The 17,071-nt window shown below is 59.7% G+C and overlaps 1 protein-coding gene across 2 annotated transcripts; it reads left to right on the plus strand.

Moving 5' to 3' along the window:
* The first annotated feature begins 826 nt into the window (after positions 1–826).
* Positions 827–17,071, plus strand: RAC2 (Rac family small GTPase 2). Of its 2 annotated transcripts, XM_025460812.3 has the most exons (7): positions 830–1,013; positions 4,040–4,111; positions 11,238–11,355; positions 11,871–11,933; positions 12,332–12,491; positions 15,801–15,933; positions 16,550–17,071. In XM_025460812.3, exons 1-6 carry the CDS (start codon positions 979–981, stop codon positions 15,929–15,931), a joined length of 579 nt encoding a protein of 192 aa, XP_025316597.1. In that variant the 5' UTR covers positions 830–978; the 3' UTR covers positions 15,932–15,933; positions 16,550–17,071. The 2 variants fall into 2 exon arrangements, with proteins under 2 accessions (XP_025316607.1, XP_025316597.1); XM_025460822.3 differs by lacking the exon at positions 16,550–17,071 and having other exon boundaries at positions 827–1,013; positions 12,332–12,498; positions 15,801–15,861.

Below are 17,071 nucleotides of genomic sequence, written 5' to 3' on the forward strand. Positions count from 1 at the left end.
GGGCTTCTGTCTCCTTCTCTTCTCTGTGGCTGGGATGCCAGAAAAACCTGGAGTCACCTGGCCCTGGGTCCGATTTCAGCCAACTGCCTTCTCAGACCTTCCATTTGCCCGCTGTTAAAATGAGCCACGGATCCTCGTTCTGGGGTGCCTAGTCCCCCAAGGCAGCCTCCAGCACAAGACTGGCTCCTGTGGGGTACTGCCCATCACTTCCCTTTTACTTTTTCTCCATCAGCTGGCCTCCACCCCCTGCCTGCCCCAGCTGCCCCCCCCATCCCCCTGTACCTCCCATCCTTCCACACTCCAGGACCCCCACACTCGCACCTGCTTGGGGGAGCCTTGCACTTTGCTCACACAATCCCTCATCTGGAGTGCCCTCTCTCTGGCACCACCTCTCAGGCACTGGCTCAAATGCTCAGAGGCCCCAACTCTCCCTCTGTGTAGCTCTGAGTTCCCCTCCCCAGAGATCCCCCACCCTGACCCCATCACTTCCTGCCTTGTCTTATGGACACATGTGTCAGGTGGCATCTTCCCCAGGGATCGGCTGTACCTTTTGCACCCTGGACTCGCCAGCATCTGACACTATGGCTGGCATACAGCAGGCACTCATTAAATGCTTGACACTTAGAATTAAGATGAACTGAATTTCTGGAAGCTTAAGTCTTTGGAGAACAACTGTGGCCCTACCCCAAGGGCAAGCGGGGAGGCCCCAGCACAGAGGGTCCCCAGGTCCCCTGCTGGCGTCCCAGCCCAGCACCTGAGGGGCCCCGAGTCCTACCAGACCGCATGCTCCGCCTTCTGCAAACGGCTGTTGGGGCAGCAGCTTGGGTAAGTTCCCCTTCCGCTTCCTCCTGCCTCCTGTCCTGCTGCTGCTGCTCCTCTGGCGGGGCGCCTTGCCAGGCTCTCCAAACCCCTGGAGCCCGCAGGAAACGCTCTGTGCCCTGAGCTGTCACCGGCGCTACCTCCCAGGCCCGGAGCGAGATGCAGGCCATCAAGTGTGTGGTGGTGGGAGATGGGTAGGTACCTGGCTGCACCTCCTCACCTGGCAGAAGCTCTCTCCTGGGCTACCCCTGAGGCCCGCCTGCCCTGGAGTCTCTGGGGGGCAGCTGGGAGAAACCACTGCTCCCTTCTTGTCCTGGGGCCCAGGGAGAGCCCCCGAGGTAGGGAGAGGACAGCTTCATCCTCTTTGCCCACTTCACTCCGGAAGCTGCCTGGGTGGAGGTGGGTGGAGGTGGGTGGAGGGCACAAGACTGAGGGTGGAGGTGCCTGGGGCCCTTCACTTGCACCCTGAGAGCTGGAGCAGGTCTCTTACGGGAACCATCTTCAACTCTGTGGATGCAGGTGGGGGGTGGCCTTTTTCATCAGGCTGGCCTGGGCTCCAGTGGCTGGCTTGCATGGCTGTGTGTCCTTGGGCAAGCCACAGAGCCTCTCTGAACCTCAGCTCTGCCATCTGGGAAGAGACCACGCCCCCGGGATTGATGTGAGGGTCACCTGACATATTTTGAGTGGCTGTCCTGTGCAGAGAGTGCTCAAGAAGTATTAACCCCCCTCCCCCCTCCGGTGCTGTCCCCTCCGCCTCAGCCTGCCTGGTTGGGGAGGATGTGCGGGGTTTGTGGGCGAGGAGCAGAAGGGGGAGGGGGACACGAAAGGAAGGTGCAGCAAGGAGGGACAGGAGGGTGATTGGGAGGGTCAGTGAGGGCCAGGCTGGGCTGCGGGGGGGTGGGGGGGCAGGGGAGGGCCCTCAGCTGTCAGGTCTCAGTGGCCTCAGGTTGTCAGGTCCCCGCGGGTCTCTGTGTAACGACTGGTCTAAGCTGCCCATCTTGGTGCTGGCCAGCGACAATGTCTCTGGGTCCAGCCACCTGGGGTTTTCCGTGAGTCCAACCCAGCAAACCCCCCAGCATTTCTAGCTGGGCGGGCCTCCCTTGCAACTCTCCCATTCTGCAGAGGGGCAGCCTGAGGCCTGAAGAGACCCAGATCTTCCCGGGCCCGGGGCCCCGTGGCCCTGACCTGTCGGCCTGACTTGGGCTCTGATCAGTCTCATGGGAGCGGGTGCATTACCAGGCAGCCCTCTGCTGATTCTGAGGCACCGGCTTGGCCTTATCTGCCCCCGGCCCAGCCCCGCTCACTTCCTCTTTGTATCTGATCTGAGGAGGGGAGGGCAGAAGCCAGCATTCAGTCATTCAGAGTCACCTTGGTGGCAAGCTCTGGGGAGGGCAGCGGTGGGGAGAAGGTGGCCAGCCTCTTCAGCATAGGACGTGGCAACACCAGAGTGGAGCTGGAGGGGACAGGGCTGCCCCTCTGGCTGCTGGACTTCCCACTGCACAGCCCAGGTCCCCTCCCAGCCCAGCGGCCCCGCAGGCCCAGGGAAGGCAGCGCGCCACGGCCATCGCTGGCACTGACTACGGGCCAGGAGCTGGACCCCCTGGAACCCCTCCCATTTGATCTTCCCACCAACCTAACACTAGGCCCATTTTACAGGTGGGAAAACTGAGGCTCAGAGAAGTCAAGTAATTTGCCCAAGTCCTCGTGGGATTTGAGGCCAGGTCCCTCTGACTTCAAAACTCAGTGCTCTTAACTGCTGCTCTCTCGGGTGTCGGGTGAGGTGGGACGGGAAGAGGAGGGAGGTCAAGTAATTTGCCCTCATGTAGACTGGCTGCTACACTGTGCCAGACGTGGGCTGGCTTCTTCTATGGGCTTTTTTTTTTTTTTTTTTTATTTATTTATGATAGTCACAGAGAGAGAGAGAGAGGCAGAGACACAGGCAGAGGGAGAAGCAGGCTCCATGCACCGGGAGCCCGACGTGGGATTCGATCCCGGGTCTCCAGGATCGCGCCCTAGGCCGAAGGCAGGCGCCAAACCGCTGCGCCACCTAGGGATCCCTCTATGGGCTTCATCTAATCTACCACTCAGCGCGCTCCTAGGAGAAGTAGCTCATCTTCTCCCCATTTTCTAGATGGAGAAACTGAGGCTTCTGGAGGCTGAGTGCCTTGCCCGAGGCCGGAAGGTGGTGGAGCTGGTGTCTGGAGCTCTGGAGCCCAGGCGCGTGATCGCAGAGCCCTGGTCAGGCACTGTGGCTTGTCCCCTTCCGTTCAGTGGTCTCCTGGGTATCTCCCCGCCCCCTGGCCCCTTCTTTTTTTGGGGGGGGGGGCTGCACACTCGCATTATTTTATTTTGCTTTTCCAGTCTGAAGCTACTATCATGGGCGTTTAGTTATACAAATGACACAAAAAATAAAAGACCAAGACACCCAGAGTGAGATGTATGGCCGAGATGAACTGGTAGGGGCGGCTGGCAGGGGCAGGGCTGGGAGCCAGGGGCCTGGGGATTCCCCATGGGGCTCCCGGTGGAGGGTGACGCCCAGCTACATCCCACCCCGAGACCCGAGGAGTCCAGGACGGGGAGCACCGATCACACCGGGGGTTCTGGCTGAGGCGGCGAGGGGGCTCAGCACCACCAGATGGGGACAGAGGCCTAGGCAGCCCCCGGCCCCTTAACCCTGTGCCCCACATCCGGGTCACCTGGGAAAGCTGGTTAAAAATACAGATTCTGGCAGCCCCGTGGCTTGGCGGTTTAGCGCCACCTTCAGTCCAGGGCATGATCCTGGAGTCCTGGGATCAAGTCCCACGTCAGCCTCCCTGCATGGAGCCTGCTTCTCCCTCTGCCTGTGTCTCTGCCTCCCTCTCTCTCTCTCTCTCTCTCTCTCATGAATAAATAAATAAAATCTTTAAAAAAATAAATACATAAATAAATAAAAATTAAAAAAATAAAAATACAGATTCCCAGTTCGACCCCACCCCCCATGATCAGAATCTCTGAGGTAGGACCCTGGAGCCTGCCCTTTAACAAACACCCCCGATGACTCTCAGGACTTGGGTTCGGGACCATTGAGGTTGGCATCCGCAGGTGGGGACACTGAGGCCTGGGGAGGTGGGCCTGGGTCTTCCCTGAGGGCTGGGCTCGGGGACGGGGCGGGCACCCAGAAAGCTCCCAGTGTCAGGGGCAGGGCCATGACCGCTGTCCTCTGGAACTTCCTGTCTTCCAGAGCCGTGGGCAAGACCTGCCTTCTCATCAGCTACACCACCAACGCTTTCCCAGGAGAGTACATCCCCACCGTGTGAGTCCTGCGGATGCGCGGGGGGCTGGGAGGATGGGAGACACATCATCGCCAAGCCCGCCTCCTTCCCAGGCACGTCCTGTGTGCTGGGGCCCAGGGTGGGCACCTGGGGGTCTCTCTGCCTGGCGGGGCTGCCTGGTGATCCTAATGACCAGTGTTGCAACTTTGCGACGGCCAGTGAGGACCAGTGCTGAGGTCCCCGGCCCCCGGGTAGGGAGAGACTGGACGTGGTGGGGTGAGGCAGGAGGCGAGTGGCGCCTTGATGGGCCTGGGCCAGAGTGGGACACCGGACTGGGGTTGGGCAGTGGGGGGGGGGGGTGAGGAGGCGGCTGTCAGGGCCTTGACACTAGGGGACAGACAGCAGGACAGGGGCTGTCGGTGGAGAGGGCCCAGGGAAGCCCTGCCCTCCTGTCGGGTGTGGAGGCGGGTGTCATTGCCGTGTTAGGAGTTTGTGGGTGGCAGCCTGGGTGGGGGAAGGGTAAGTGGGGAAGCACCAGCCCTCGGAGGCCCCAGCACTCACTGGACAACTTCCCCACCCCAGCACCGCACTCAAGGCTCCGTGTGGGCTTCTCCCGACCTCGCCTTCCTATGTCACAGCCCTGTCACTGCTTCATGTTCTGTCTGCTGGTCCCCACCAAGCACTCCCTGGGCATTTCCTCTTCAGGGCCTTTGCTCAGGCTGTTCCCTCTGCCCAGAGAGCCTTTCCTTCCTACGTGTCTAAGACGTCCAGGCCAGCTCCTCCTCCGGGAGCCATTCTCATCCAGCCCCAAGGACCTCTCACCCCCTGGAGTGACTATATCTGATCTTCCCCGTGACTCTGAGTCTCTGCAGGGCAGGGAGCCTCACCCAGTTCTCGGGTGCCCCCATGATCTTATGCACACTACGATCTACACATTGTCTTATACACGATGGACGCGTTTTGAGTTGACCTGAATTGAACTTCATGGAGAGGCCCCCTAGGAGGATCCATCAGAGCTGCCCTCCATCTACTGAGCACCTACTGTGTGCTGGCCCCCACACAAAATGTCACCCATGTGTACCCTCATTTGATCCTCAGGAGAAGCGGGTGTTCTACCCAGGTCACCCACGAGGGTGAGGCTCAGAGCAACTAAGGGGCCTGTCGCCCAGGACACTGGCCAGCACCTCGACCCGGGCCGGAGGAAGGAGGTAGCCAGGACCCAGCAAAGAAACCAGGGCAGGGAGCCTGCAGCACTGGTTTTAGCCCTAGCTTGGCTCCTGAGTCCCCAAACGCCTGGTGCCAGTGCTTGTCCCTCTCTGCACTTGCCCTATTTGCACCTTTGCCATCAGTCATCAAACGTTTATCAGGCACCTTCTAATGCTGAGGGAGGGCTGGCTCGAGGTGGGAGGTAAGGCGGTTCCTGCAGAAGCTCATTGTCACCAGTGGCATGACTGTACCCCTGCCCCTGCCTGTCCCAGCTGGGCTGGGGGCCCATGTGCTGAAGAGCCTTAGACCAATCACTTCCCCTCTCTGAGCCTCAGTTTCCCTTTTATAAGGCCAGGGCTGGACTGGGCAACCCCAGGCTCACTGCCAGGGTGCCTCCCGTGGCCAGGGAGAAGAAAGGCGTGTTCTCTGGTGCAAGATGGTGGGACTAGCTAGGGCCAGTTGTTCTCAGCGACTTGGAGAACAACTCGGGACACCGGACGCCCTTGCAGGACAGACAGAATGAAGCAGGCAAGGTCTATGTTCCCAGGATTCTGGGGAGTTGGGCAGATAGTAGGACAATCTTGAAATTCTTAACCTTTGAACAGGAGGTTTTGCATTTTTCATTTGGCATCAGAGCCTACAAAGGATGGTCCAGTTGTGCATGTCACCCTCCTTTGTCATCTAGGACAGAGTTGCTCAGCTCTGGACAAGCCCTCCGAGGGGCTCCTGCTACAATGCCTGTACTCCCATTGTCAGGGGGAGATAAATCATGCTGAGCCCTTGATGTTGGAAGTTGGGGGTCACTGGGGAGAGCGGAATTGGGGAAAACAGGGGATCTTTAGCACAGAGATAAAGGTGGGGGTACCTGCTGCGGCTTGGGGCTGGGAGGGTTTGCTGGGGGTGGGCGGGTTTCCTGGGACCTGGAGGCATGTGCTGCTGCACACGATCAGATAAGCAGGTGAGCTGAGCTCAGCTCATGGCCAGGGTGGGGGTTAATAGCTCAGGGTCATACCCCGTTTCCTCAGATGGGGGGACTAAAGCCCGCCCTGTGGATGGTCTTGTGCTGGGTGTCAGGGATACCAACACATGGCAGGAAGACCCTGTGATCTAGGGGCTCTCCCCTTCTACCTCTCCCCTGTACATTCTCAAAAGGAAGCCCAGATGAATTTTCAAAAATGAAAATTAGATGCAGCCATACCTAGGCCTAAAAACCCCCCAAGGGTCCCCTTCACTCTTGGGACCATCTCTTCTCCTGGCATGTGAAGCCCTGAATGGCACCTGCTCCAAGCCTCACCTCTGGCCATACCCCCCCTTACCCACCCTCTCCAGACTCCTGGGCTTCCTTGCGGATCCCAGACACACCTGTCCCCACCCCCCATGCCTCTGTCCTCCTCCTTCCCATCACTCAGCTCCCTGCTCGGGGGTCAGCACCCTGACCCACCGTCCCTCCTGGCACCCAGGCCCCCCCATCCCACTGCTCCATGTTGTTCAGGCCCTCTTCCTAATCTGACTTCCCCTGCTGGCAGGGAAGCTCTGGGAGGACAGGGCCCTGGTCTGCCCAGTTCACTGCCATCACACCACCTTCTAGGGCAGAGTGAGCACATCACTGGTGCTCTGCAGTGACTGGATGTGCTGGCCGGCTCTGAGAAGGTGCCAGAACTCAACCTCCAGTGGGTAGCTCAGGGGTGGTAGGGAATGTTCGCGGTTAGTTTAGGTCGGATTGGCCAGTACTTGGTGTTCGCCTTCATTTCACCTCCTGGCAAGTGGAGCCTGGTAATCCATGAACACGGAGACACCAGCGGCCCTGCTGGGCTCTCACTGCCCCTCACCCCTACGCCTACCACCAGGGGTGTGATTCACTCACTGGGCCCCGCTGCCTCCAGCCTCCCTCACTCATGCACCTTCTTCCGTCCCCTCGTGGTCTGCCTGGGACTCCCCCCTGCCACCCTCCCCTCTCGCTACCAGCTTGGTAAGACCCTCCGCACTGGCCCCCCACTGCCCCTCTGACCCTTCTCCCAGACTTCTCCATCCAGTGGCCAAGAGGAGCCTTTTTTTTTTTTTTAAGATTTTATTTATTTATTCATGACAGACACACAGAGAGAGAGAGAGAAAGAGGCAGAGACACAGGCAGAGAGAGAAGCAGGCTCCATGTAGGGAGCTTGACGTGGGACTGGATCCCTGGTCTCCAGGATCACACCTTGGGCTGAAGGCGGCGCTAAACCGCTGGGCCACCCGGGCTGCCCAAGGAGCCTTTTCTAAAGGCAAATATGATCACGTCACCCCCTGCCTGGTGAAGCCTCTCAGCAGGGCCCCGTTGCCCTGAGGACCAGGACCAGAGTTCCAACACCCCTCCTGAACGGGTCAGTCCCCCCGGTCCCCACGTCACCAGCCATGCATACTCCAAGGTCTCTGGGTTCCTGAATACACCACCTTCCTCTCTGAGTGTGGGCTTGGGTGGGGGTCAGGTGATGCTGGGTGCAGAGCCCCCTTCCTCCTGCCCCCAATCCCCTCCTCCTCTCCATGCCAGGGTCAGGGCTGGGCCTGGAGCCCTGGGGATGCAGAAAGAGGCTATGGACACTCTGGGTGAAAACACTCCATCTGTGTGACCTCGGACAGGTCACTCCTGCTTTCTGAGTCTACACCCTCAAGTATAAAATGGGGACAATGGTGGCATCTGTTAACTGGGCCCACTTAGGTGGTCTAAGTAGGAAGGGCCTGGAGAAGTCATTGACACCCGCGGGTGCTCAGCAAACATGAGCCATCTGGGAAGCCCCATGCCCAGGCTCAAACCACCCACCTTCCAGCCATGAAACAGCCCCCGTGTTTACCATGTGGGATTTTCTGAATTGGGGAACAGCACTTAGTCCTTGCTCTGCCACCAACTGACTATGAGATCTTGGGCAAATGCCTTCCTGTCTGTGGGCCCGTTTCCTCATCTGGAAAAAGGGGTGAGGACTGGCCAGGCTGGTGTGAGGTTCCTCTGGTGCTGGCCGCCTGTGAGTCTCAGGAAAGGAGACCCCCGGGAGGCGCGGGTCCCCGCTGGCTGCCTGCGGAATCTCTCTGGCTCTGGAGGCTGGACCTCTGGGGAGGGACCAGTGGGTATGTGTGAGGACGTGGAAAATGAGATCACTCAGCTCCTCAGCATCTCCCCTCCGGGTGGCTTGAAAGTCCTTTCTCTTCGGATCTTCCTAAGGGCCACACGAGAGAGGACTTTTTTGCACATTGAAGAGCGTGAGGCTCAGAGAAGCTAGGTTACTCACTCAGGGTCACACAGCCAGGACGAGGCTCATAAGGAGCCTTGTGCCCTCCTAGCTCTGGGTAACTGTCCCTGTAGAAATCACAGCCACGCCCCCAGGTCATTTGTCCACTTGCTTACAAGAGGTGTCACAGAAGGAGCAAGGCTCAGTCCTGGCTCCTTCACTTATGATATGGAAAGGTCACTTGACATCTTGAGGCCTCAGTTTCTCCATCTGTCCAATGGGAGTAACTTGAGGTCCTTTTCTCGGGTTACATGGGACTTCAAGATCTAACATATAAAAGTCCCTAGCCTTCTGCCAGGCCCCCTATTCGGTGCTTGGTGCTGCTATAAGGTCCCAGGACCCAGCTCTAAAGGCCCCATCACCATGGCCCCTGAGACCCTGGGGATGGCTCTGAGAGGACCATGCCTTTGGCTCAGGGAATCTTGGGAGGCTCTTTGGCCCCAGAATTTCAGGCTGGACACTAGAGAGGAGAGTGTCCCCACACCCTAAGTGTGATCCAAAGGAATGTTTCTGACTGAGGCCAAGGACAACCCTAGGTGCTTCTTTCCCCATCATGCCCTGTGGTGTCTCCCGGGACAGCGCCTTATTCCTGAAATCCCATGGCTGTATGGGTGGCATCCAGAGTTGGTACACGGGGCACCTACTACGTGACACGTGCTTTACTGGCCTCAGGATGCAGGGAAGAGCAAGCAAGGCAGGCTCCCCCGCTGTTTGGGTAAAGATTGCTGGGTTGGGGCCTGGACTAACTGGGGGAGCAGGGAAGCCTCCCTGAAGGAGGTGACCTTGAGATAGGGCTAGAGGTGGGTGAGGAAGAGTCAGCCGGGCACTGGGGACGAGGAGGGAGGGAGGAAGAAGAGTGGAAAGTCAGAGGAGGAGTGTTTGTAGGAGCTTCCAGGCAGTAGGGAGCGAGGCCATCTGAGGAATGGAGAGGTGACCGGAACACTCCATGGATGAGTACGCATGGTATATACTTCATGGTGTGCATACTCATCCATGGAGTGTTCAAAATCTCAGACTGCTCACTTTTGTGTGTTTGTGTGTGTGTGTGAGTTTCTCAGAACAGGTGTCTTTGGAGTTACTCTGAAGCATTAGGACTTCTTCAGCCTGTCAGTGAGCAGCATTCTGTGAGGGCTTCCTGGAGGAGGTGGCATTCCAAGGGCTTCAGTTCAGTTTGCTTTAGTTCCAATCCACCCGCATTCATGGGTGCGAAGCCTGAGATTGCAGATGAACCCGGCCTGGGCCCTGCCCACTCGAGCCCACGGCCCTTGGCAAGACAGAGACACATTAACTGCAGTGTTTAAGGTCAAGACAAAGCAGTTGCCTAAGGGAGGGAACAAGAAGCTGTTTCCAGGTGGGGGACAGGGAAGGGGGTGGCCTGAAGGCTTCCCCACAGAGGAGGAACTGCCTGGGCAGGACTTTGAAGCATGAAGAGGAGACAGGGTGAAAGGGGGTGGAAGGGTATTCTAGAACGAGGCACAGGCAGGAGTGGAAAGCCTGGAGAGTGGGCAGGACCCCATGGCAGGTCAGCAGGAGTATTTGGACAAAGAGAGGTGGGGAAGGGCTTTCTGGGGAGGAGCAAGGACAGAGAGGTGGGCAGTGGAGGCCTTGCTTGGCTGGTGTATGAGGGGAGGAGAAGGAGGAGGAACCTGAGGTCTCAGTGGGCCAGGGCAGGGGACAGAGAGCAGGGCCAGCGTGGGTGGCCTCAGTGAGGAGATACAAAGTGATGGCCCTTAGCCCTCCCGGGCAGTGGGTGAGCACAGCTGGACACAGGGCCGCGAGTGCTGGTGTGAGCCCTGGAATCACACACAACTGGTTTCTCACTTAGTTTGGCCAGTCGCTGGCTGTGTGGCCTTGGGCAGGTCACTACACCTCTCTGATCCCAGTCTTCTTTTCCACAGGCTGAGAAACCCGCACCTTCCTCTAGGGGTTATGTGTAGTGAGAAACCCAAATTGTTGCAGTGAATTAAAAAAAAATCTGGAAGCTTGTTTGGTTGCCCCGGGGGCCCCTCTGGGGCTGGCGGGAGATTTTAGCTGTTGATGCCGGACACAGCATGCGTCTTATCTGTGTGTGGGGGTGGCAATTCTTGAAACTGTCTGTGAGGATGGCTCTCGGTGTGCACTCCAGAGTGGCCTGGAGGACCAGGGACTTAGTGTCTGGGGACATCCTTCTGCCAACACAAAATAGAGATGCTGGATAGGAAGCCTCAGGTCCCACCGCGCGCCCTGCAGCGCCACTGGCCCTTCCCAGTCCCTAGCCCATCTCCTCCGGAGGCTCCTCTGCACCACCTCCTCCTCTCAGGGTTTGTTCGGGGCAGCGGGGCGGGGGGGGCACCCCAGCTGAGACGGAGTTCAGCTGGGGGAGGCCTCAGTCCAGCATAGGATGTGGGAAAAGTTGATACTGATGGAGCCAACAGTGTGCAGCCTCCAAAAATCACCTGTTGTCAGGATAGGCAAGGGCCGAAGGGTGATGGGAGACGACGCTTTCCTCGTGATGCTCACCTGCATTTAAAACTTATTAATGTCATGAATCAGCAGTGAGAAAAAAGAAAAGGAATGAAAAGCCGAGGGCACGGAGCTCTGGGACTCTGCCGCTGTGGCCGTCCCTTAACCCCCCTGGGGTTGCAGCCTCCGCACCCCACGAGGGAGGCTGGATGGGAGGGCCCAGGGGAGGCTGACTCTTCCGCTCACCTGCTCCCCACAGGTTCGACAACTACTCGGCCAACGTGATGGTTGACAGCAAGCCGGTGAACTTGGGACTGTGGGACACGGCAGGACAGGAGGACTACGACCGCCTCCGGCCACTCTCCTACCCGCAGACGGTGCGCTGCCCTGGCCTCCTCCCGGGCCGGGCTCGCCCTGCTGCCGAAGGGGCCACATCCGGGCCTGGGGGCTGGGGGTCCCCGCCCTCCTTCGGTCCCCCAGTTCTCTCTCTGCCCATCTCCTCAGCCCCTCTACCCCATGGGCTCTGGCACCCCCTGGCTCCCAGTGGTTGGGGGGCAGACAGACCCTGGATGAGGCTCCCATGGGGACCCCAGGATTCTGAGTCCCTGGAGGAGAGGTGGGGGCCCGCCTGGAGGTGGCTGCTGGGTGTGGGCATCCTTGGCCCTCCCTCTAGGCTGGCCAGGAAAGGGCTGGTGCCCGGGGAGGAGTAGGGGCTCTGGTGGCTCGCCCCTGACCTCACCTTCCCCATCTGTAGATCGGGGTGGGAGCGGCACCTGCTGCAGTGTCATGTGAGGATTAGCCTCGAGGGACAGGCCCTTCGGGGTGGGAAGGGCCCGGGTGGGAGGCCACCAGGCCTCCCCTCGTGGGTGACTGTTGCCTGCTCTGTCCCCAGGACGTCTTCCTCATCTGCTTCTCCCTTGTCAGCCCTGCCTCCTATGAGAACGTCAGAGCCAAGGTGAGCAGGACAGGGTGGGGCCTGGGGGGGCGGGCAGGTGACCCTGAGCAGGGGAGGGCCCCGTGACTTCAGGGCAGGGGCAGGGGCCGCAGAGAACATCCCCAGTGCCTGCCCACCAGGGCTGGGGCGGGAGGGGGGGGACTCGGGGGGAGACTCAGAGGGGGCTCTGAGGGGCCTGGGGTAGTCAGCTTTACCCCGCCCTCTATAACCTTGCCCCTCTCCTCCCCGCCCAACCTCCCAACCTCTGCCTGCCTTTCTCCTCTCATGAAATCTTGCTGCTGCCTCTCTTCACCCCCTTGTGCCCCCTCTTCTCTTCCATGCTTGGCGCCCCCACCTGCTCATGCCTATGCGCCCTTGGGCTGTCCCCCACAACTTCTCGGTCCTGCCCCCCTGCCCAGTGGTTCCCTGAGGTGCGACACCACTGCCCCAGCACGCCCATCATCCTGGTGGGCACCAAGCTGGATCTGCGGGACGACAAGGACACCATCGAGAGGCTGAAGGAGAAGAAGCTGGCGCCCATTACTTACCCGCAGGGCCTGGCCCTGGCCAAGGAGATCGGTACGGGGCTCGGGCTCAGATTGGGGAGCTGGCTGCCAGAGGGGCCCGACTTGGGCCCGGGCCAGGCTGTGTGACCCTGGCTGAGTCTCTGTGCCTGTGTTTCCTCATGAGCGAAACATGGCATAGTAATCATTCCCAGCAGTTGGGGGGCATCAAATGAATTCACACCCAGGGAGCTCCCAGCTCGGCACCTGCAGGCCGCACTCAGGGCAGGTCAGCAGCAGCACACGCGCCCCGTACGCAGACACTGAAACAAGTGCGCTGGAGCTGATGGAGCAGGGATAGAGTGAGGTGCGCTGTGGTTGCTCTGAAGACCAGCTGCCAGGTCAAGCTTGCGTTGTCCAGGAAGGCTTCCTGGAGGAGGTGCCTCTGCCTTAGTTTGAAGGGTGATTTCTCGCCTCTCTTTCCCTGGCCTCCCTCCTCACCCCAAGTGCTCTTTGCATCCCAATCACTGGGCCAGAGAAGTGAAGTGACTTCTCAAGGTCACACAGCCAGAAGGTGTCAGATCTGGGATTTGAATGCAAGACAGCAGATTGCTGGCTCAGAGGCCCTCCTCCCGGGGGCTCAGGGCTGCCCGTATCACTGATGGGTCTGGCCTCTCCCCTGGTGCCTGGGCCTGCTGTCCCGGGTCAAGCCCTGACCGGCCTGCAGCCGGGGGATGGGACACTTGTCCACGAGCCTGGCATCCCTAGCTAGGTGGGGCCGCCGTGAGCCGTGATCCAGCTGCCCGGACACTCTGCCTCGGCATGGGTTCCCGCAGGTCCAGGAGGTAGGGCCTACTTGGAACCCCAGTAGGTAGGGCCTCCCCGCCCCAGCCCTGCCTTGGCCTCACCACTCTTCCTTCCGCCGGAACTGGGAGGGCTCTGGGGACTCACATCTCTACAGGAAGAGAAACCGCAGCTGCCACCTCCTCCTTCCTGTGACTCGTCCAGCGACATGGCCATCTTCCTCAGGGGGCCTGGGGCTGCTTCTTAAGCCTTGAGTCCCCAGCCCCATCTTGGGCTCTTTGGCTCCTCGGCCTGCTGGCTTTCCTCACAGATGTGGGGCTTGTACCCTTGCTTTCTCTTGTTCTCTGACCGGCCCCAACTCCTTCTGCCCCCCGCTGACTCTCTAGCCAGCCTTGGACACGTCCCCTTCTAAAGCACCTGCTTCAGGACAAGGAGAGGGGCTAGAAGCCTGGATGCTGGTCCTGGCTCCAGCCTTGACCATGTGTGTGGCCTTGGGAACGTGGCTCCCCTTCTCTGTGCCTCAGTTTATCCATCTGTACAAGCTGGCCTGCGAGATCCTCAGAGGTCCTTTCTCCTCCGTAAGGAGGGGGCTCAGGGTCCTGCCTTGATCTCTAGCCAATCTCTCCTGGAACTGATCCCGAGTGGGGGTGGGGCAGGGGCAGTGACTGTGAACTTGACGAGGACCAGCCTCAGCCACAGGGGGGAAGTCCCGGGGGACCCACAGCTGCCTCTGCCCTGAGCCTGTGGTGGTGAGTTGTGGGGCCAGTCGAGGCCCCAGCTGATAATCACAGCAGGCTGATGAGACTGAGCACTTCTGGGGTGCCGGGCCCACTTTGTTCTCACAGCAGCTACGAGGGAGGGTCTCAGTGCCCCCACTTTACAGAACTGGAAAGTGAAGCTCCAGGAAAAGTCATTGGTTCAAGGCCACCCAACCAGGCTGGGGCAGAGCCCAGATTCAAAGCCGGGCTGCCTGACTCCATTAGTCATGGTCATTGGGGCACCTGCTGCCGCCTGCCCACCCCCTGGCCCTCTGCTGCTCCTCTGCCCCACCTGGCTCAGCTTGACAAGCTGTCCCAGGTCCCCATGTCCTAGACAGATGGGAGAGTGAGACACAAAGAGGGGGCTGGCTGGCCAGGCTCCTAGGGTGGACAGAGGCAGCGCTGAAGGGAGCCCAGCAGCCCCCCACACTCACCTCCACCCCTGCTCAGGACCCTTGCTCTGGAGGCCACCAGGCCAAAAAGAGCAAGAGGGTGGCAGGGTGCAGGGAGGTGACAGTTGGCCAGTGTGGAAGAAGTGGACACTGGCTATGGTCCCTTGCAGGGAGACAGTGGCCAAATGCCTGGTGACACGATTCTTGGCGTAAGAGGTTATAAGGTGATGAGGCTCCCGGACAGAACCAAGGGCACTCTGTCCCCACCAGCCAGGCCCTTGGGACCACTACCCACGCTCCCCAGTGGGAGTATGCTCCCAAGTGTGCCAGGGACGTGCTCTGTGAACCTGTCTCCTTGTCCCCGCCCCATCTTTTCTTTCTCTCTTTCCAACCCCAGGTCATCTGTGGGCTTCCTCCATCTGGAGGTCCTGGCTCCCCTCTCCCCAGCTGTGTGTCTCTGGGCCCCATGCTTCTCCCCCCTTAGCCTGTTTCCTCATCTGTAAGTGGGAAATCACAGTATTTCTTCACAAGGGTTTTGGAAGCACCCAGCTCGGTGCTGGGCAGAGAGCAGGTGCCCATCAGCGCCGGTCCACTTCCTTCCCCCACAGGAGCGGACTCCAGGGTGAGGGCAGAGTTCCCCTTCCTGCCCTTCTCTTTCCTCTTGTTCCTGAATTCAGCCCCCAGCCCCCTTCAAAGAAGGGGTGTTGTGGTTCCTTACTTCACGGAAACTGTGGTGTAGTGGTCATGGGAACTCACACAGGCTCCTTCCGGAAGGTCATGGAACACTGGCCCTGGGAGCGGGAACTCAGCCTGCCTTTCTGGCTGTCTGCTCCTCAGGCTCCTGCTTGGAGCCGTCAGGTGGAAGAAGTCTGGTCCCTTCAGGGGGGAGGGAAAGCTCTCTCCTCCTGTTCCCCTCCCTGGCAGCCCCCAGCCACCCCGAGGTGGAGGAGAAACTTCCAGCACGTGACTCTGGACAGATGAGTCCCCGCCTATGAGCCTCAGTGTCCTCGTCTGTAAAATGAGGTGACGCTAAGGAATGGTCAGGTGACATTTGGAAGGTCTTGGTGCCTGGGCCATGAGGGCCTCCTGGGGGAAGCATGGAGGCAAGTGTGTGGCTGTTTTCTAGAAGAAACTGAGGCATGGAAAGATTCAGTCACTGTCATGTTGCTCGAGCCCCTGTCTCCGCCAGGAATGCCTCCACATTCCTGCCTGCCTTCCAGAAAGTAAGGGCTTCCGCATTTAAGAGAGGTCGGACCTGCCTTGGGGGGCTCAGCCTCTCCTTTGGGGATCAGGCTCCCTCTTCCGGGCATGAGGCGGTGGAGGCAGAGAGTGGTGGTCACCCTACCCCACAGACTGGCACAGGGGGTGCTCGGGAGAGGTTTCTGCCCATCCCCTGACCTTGGCCTCTGCCCTCTTGCCGCCCCACCCTAGACTCTGTAAAATACCTGGAGTGCTCGGCCCTCACCCAGCGAGGCCTGAAAACCGTCTTTGATGAGGCGATCCGGGCGGTCCTGTGCCCCCAGCCCACGCGGCCACAGAAGCGTCCCTGCAGCATCCTGTAGGGGTAAGAGCGCCCCTTCACCGCTTCCCCACCGCCCCCCACCCGCACACAGTAGGCTCGACCGGGGGTGGGGGGGGTGGTGTCCAGCCGCTGCCCAGTGGCCTCCTGTATCTCTGGGAATAATAGCATTTAGCCCAAGACAGAAGGGGGGGGGATCAAAGTGGCCTCAGTTTCCCTATTTGCCTGAGCCAATCCAACTCAGGGGAGCCTTCTTGTTTCCAAGAAGGAAGGTGCAGGGTATGGTATCAGAAAGTGCCAGAGCCATGTCAGGAGTGTCACCAGGCTTCCACCCTGCTGACCCTGCAGGAGGCCATGGAGGACAAGGGATGGAAGCAGAGCCCAGTGGAGTCAGGGAGACTCAACACCCACAGAGAAGGGTGGAGGCAGGGCAGACTGAGCTGAGAGCCCCTGGGGTGGAGGAGGGACCAGCATGGGGTGGAGGCTACCTGGTGGGGGGACAAGAAGGATGGAGAGGGTGCTGTGTGGTGGGCAAGCAGGGTGGGCTGGTGGGAGCTCCAGCCCCGAAAAAAAGTTGGGAGGTGGCAGCGAGCCTTGAGTCGGGAGCAGGCGATCTGCTTGTCCCCAGGTTCTCACCCTGCCCCGCATGTCTTCCTTCCAGGTTCCACCCAGCTCTCCCAGCCAGATGGTTCTGACCTCCGGGGCCCTCACCCAAAGCCCAGTGGCACCCTGGCTGGCCCTGCTGTCCCCTCCCCGTGGTGTTTCTTAGCAGATGGCTGCAGAGCTTGGTTGATCATCTTCTCTGGGCTGGAGGCCCCCTGGGGCTGGAAGGCTGTGAATTTGCAGGCTCTGCACCCAATCCCTTCCTGCTCCTGCCTTCCCAGGGGTCAGAGGGGAGCCACCCTTGCATTACGTGCCACATGTGGAAGCATCTGTCCATTTACCCCAGGCCCGCCCGATGCCTGAGTCCCCTCTGGAAATCTCGGGCCGGATGGTGCCAGCCACCACTTGCGTACCTTTAGGGGTGGGTCCCTCCTGAGGCAGGCTACTCCCGTATTGATGGTCTTGCTTGTCTGCAAGTTCTCCTTCTACTGAGCTAAAATGAGTGTCTCAGAAGTTTGCACCTGCGGCCTTAGTTCTTGTTTTTGGGACAACATAAAACAAATAAAATTTTCTGAATGTT

The sequence above is a fragment of the Canis lupus genome, chromosome 10 (genome assembly GCF_003254725.2).
Source record: "Canis lupus dingo isolate Sandy chromosome 10, ASM325472v2, whole genome shotgun sequence".
In the NCBI taxonomy this organism is placed as follows: Eukaryota; Metazoa; Chordata; class Mammalia; order Carnivora; family Canidae; genus Canis; species Canis lupus.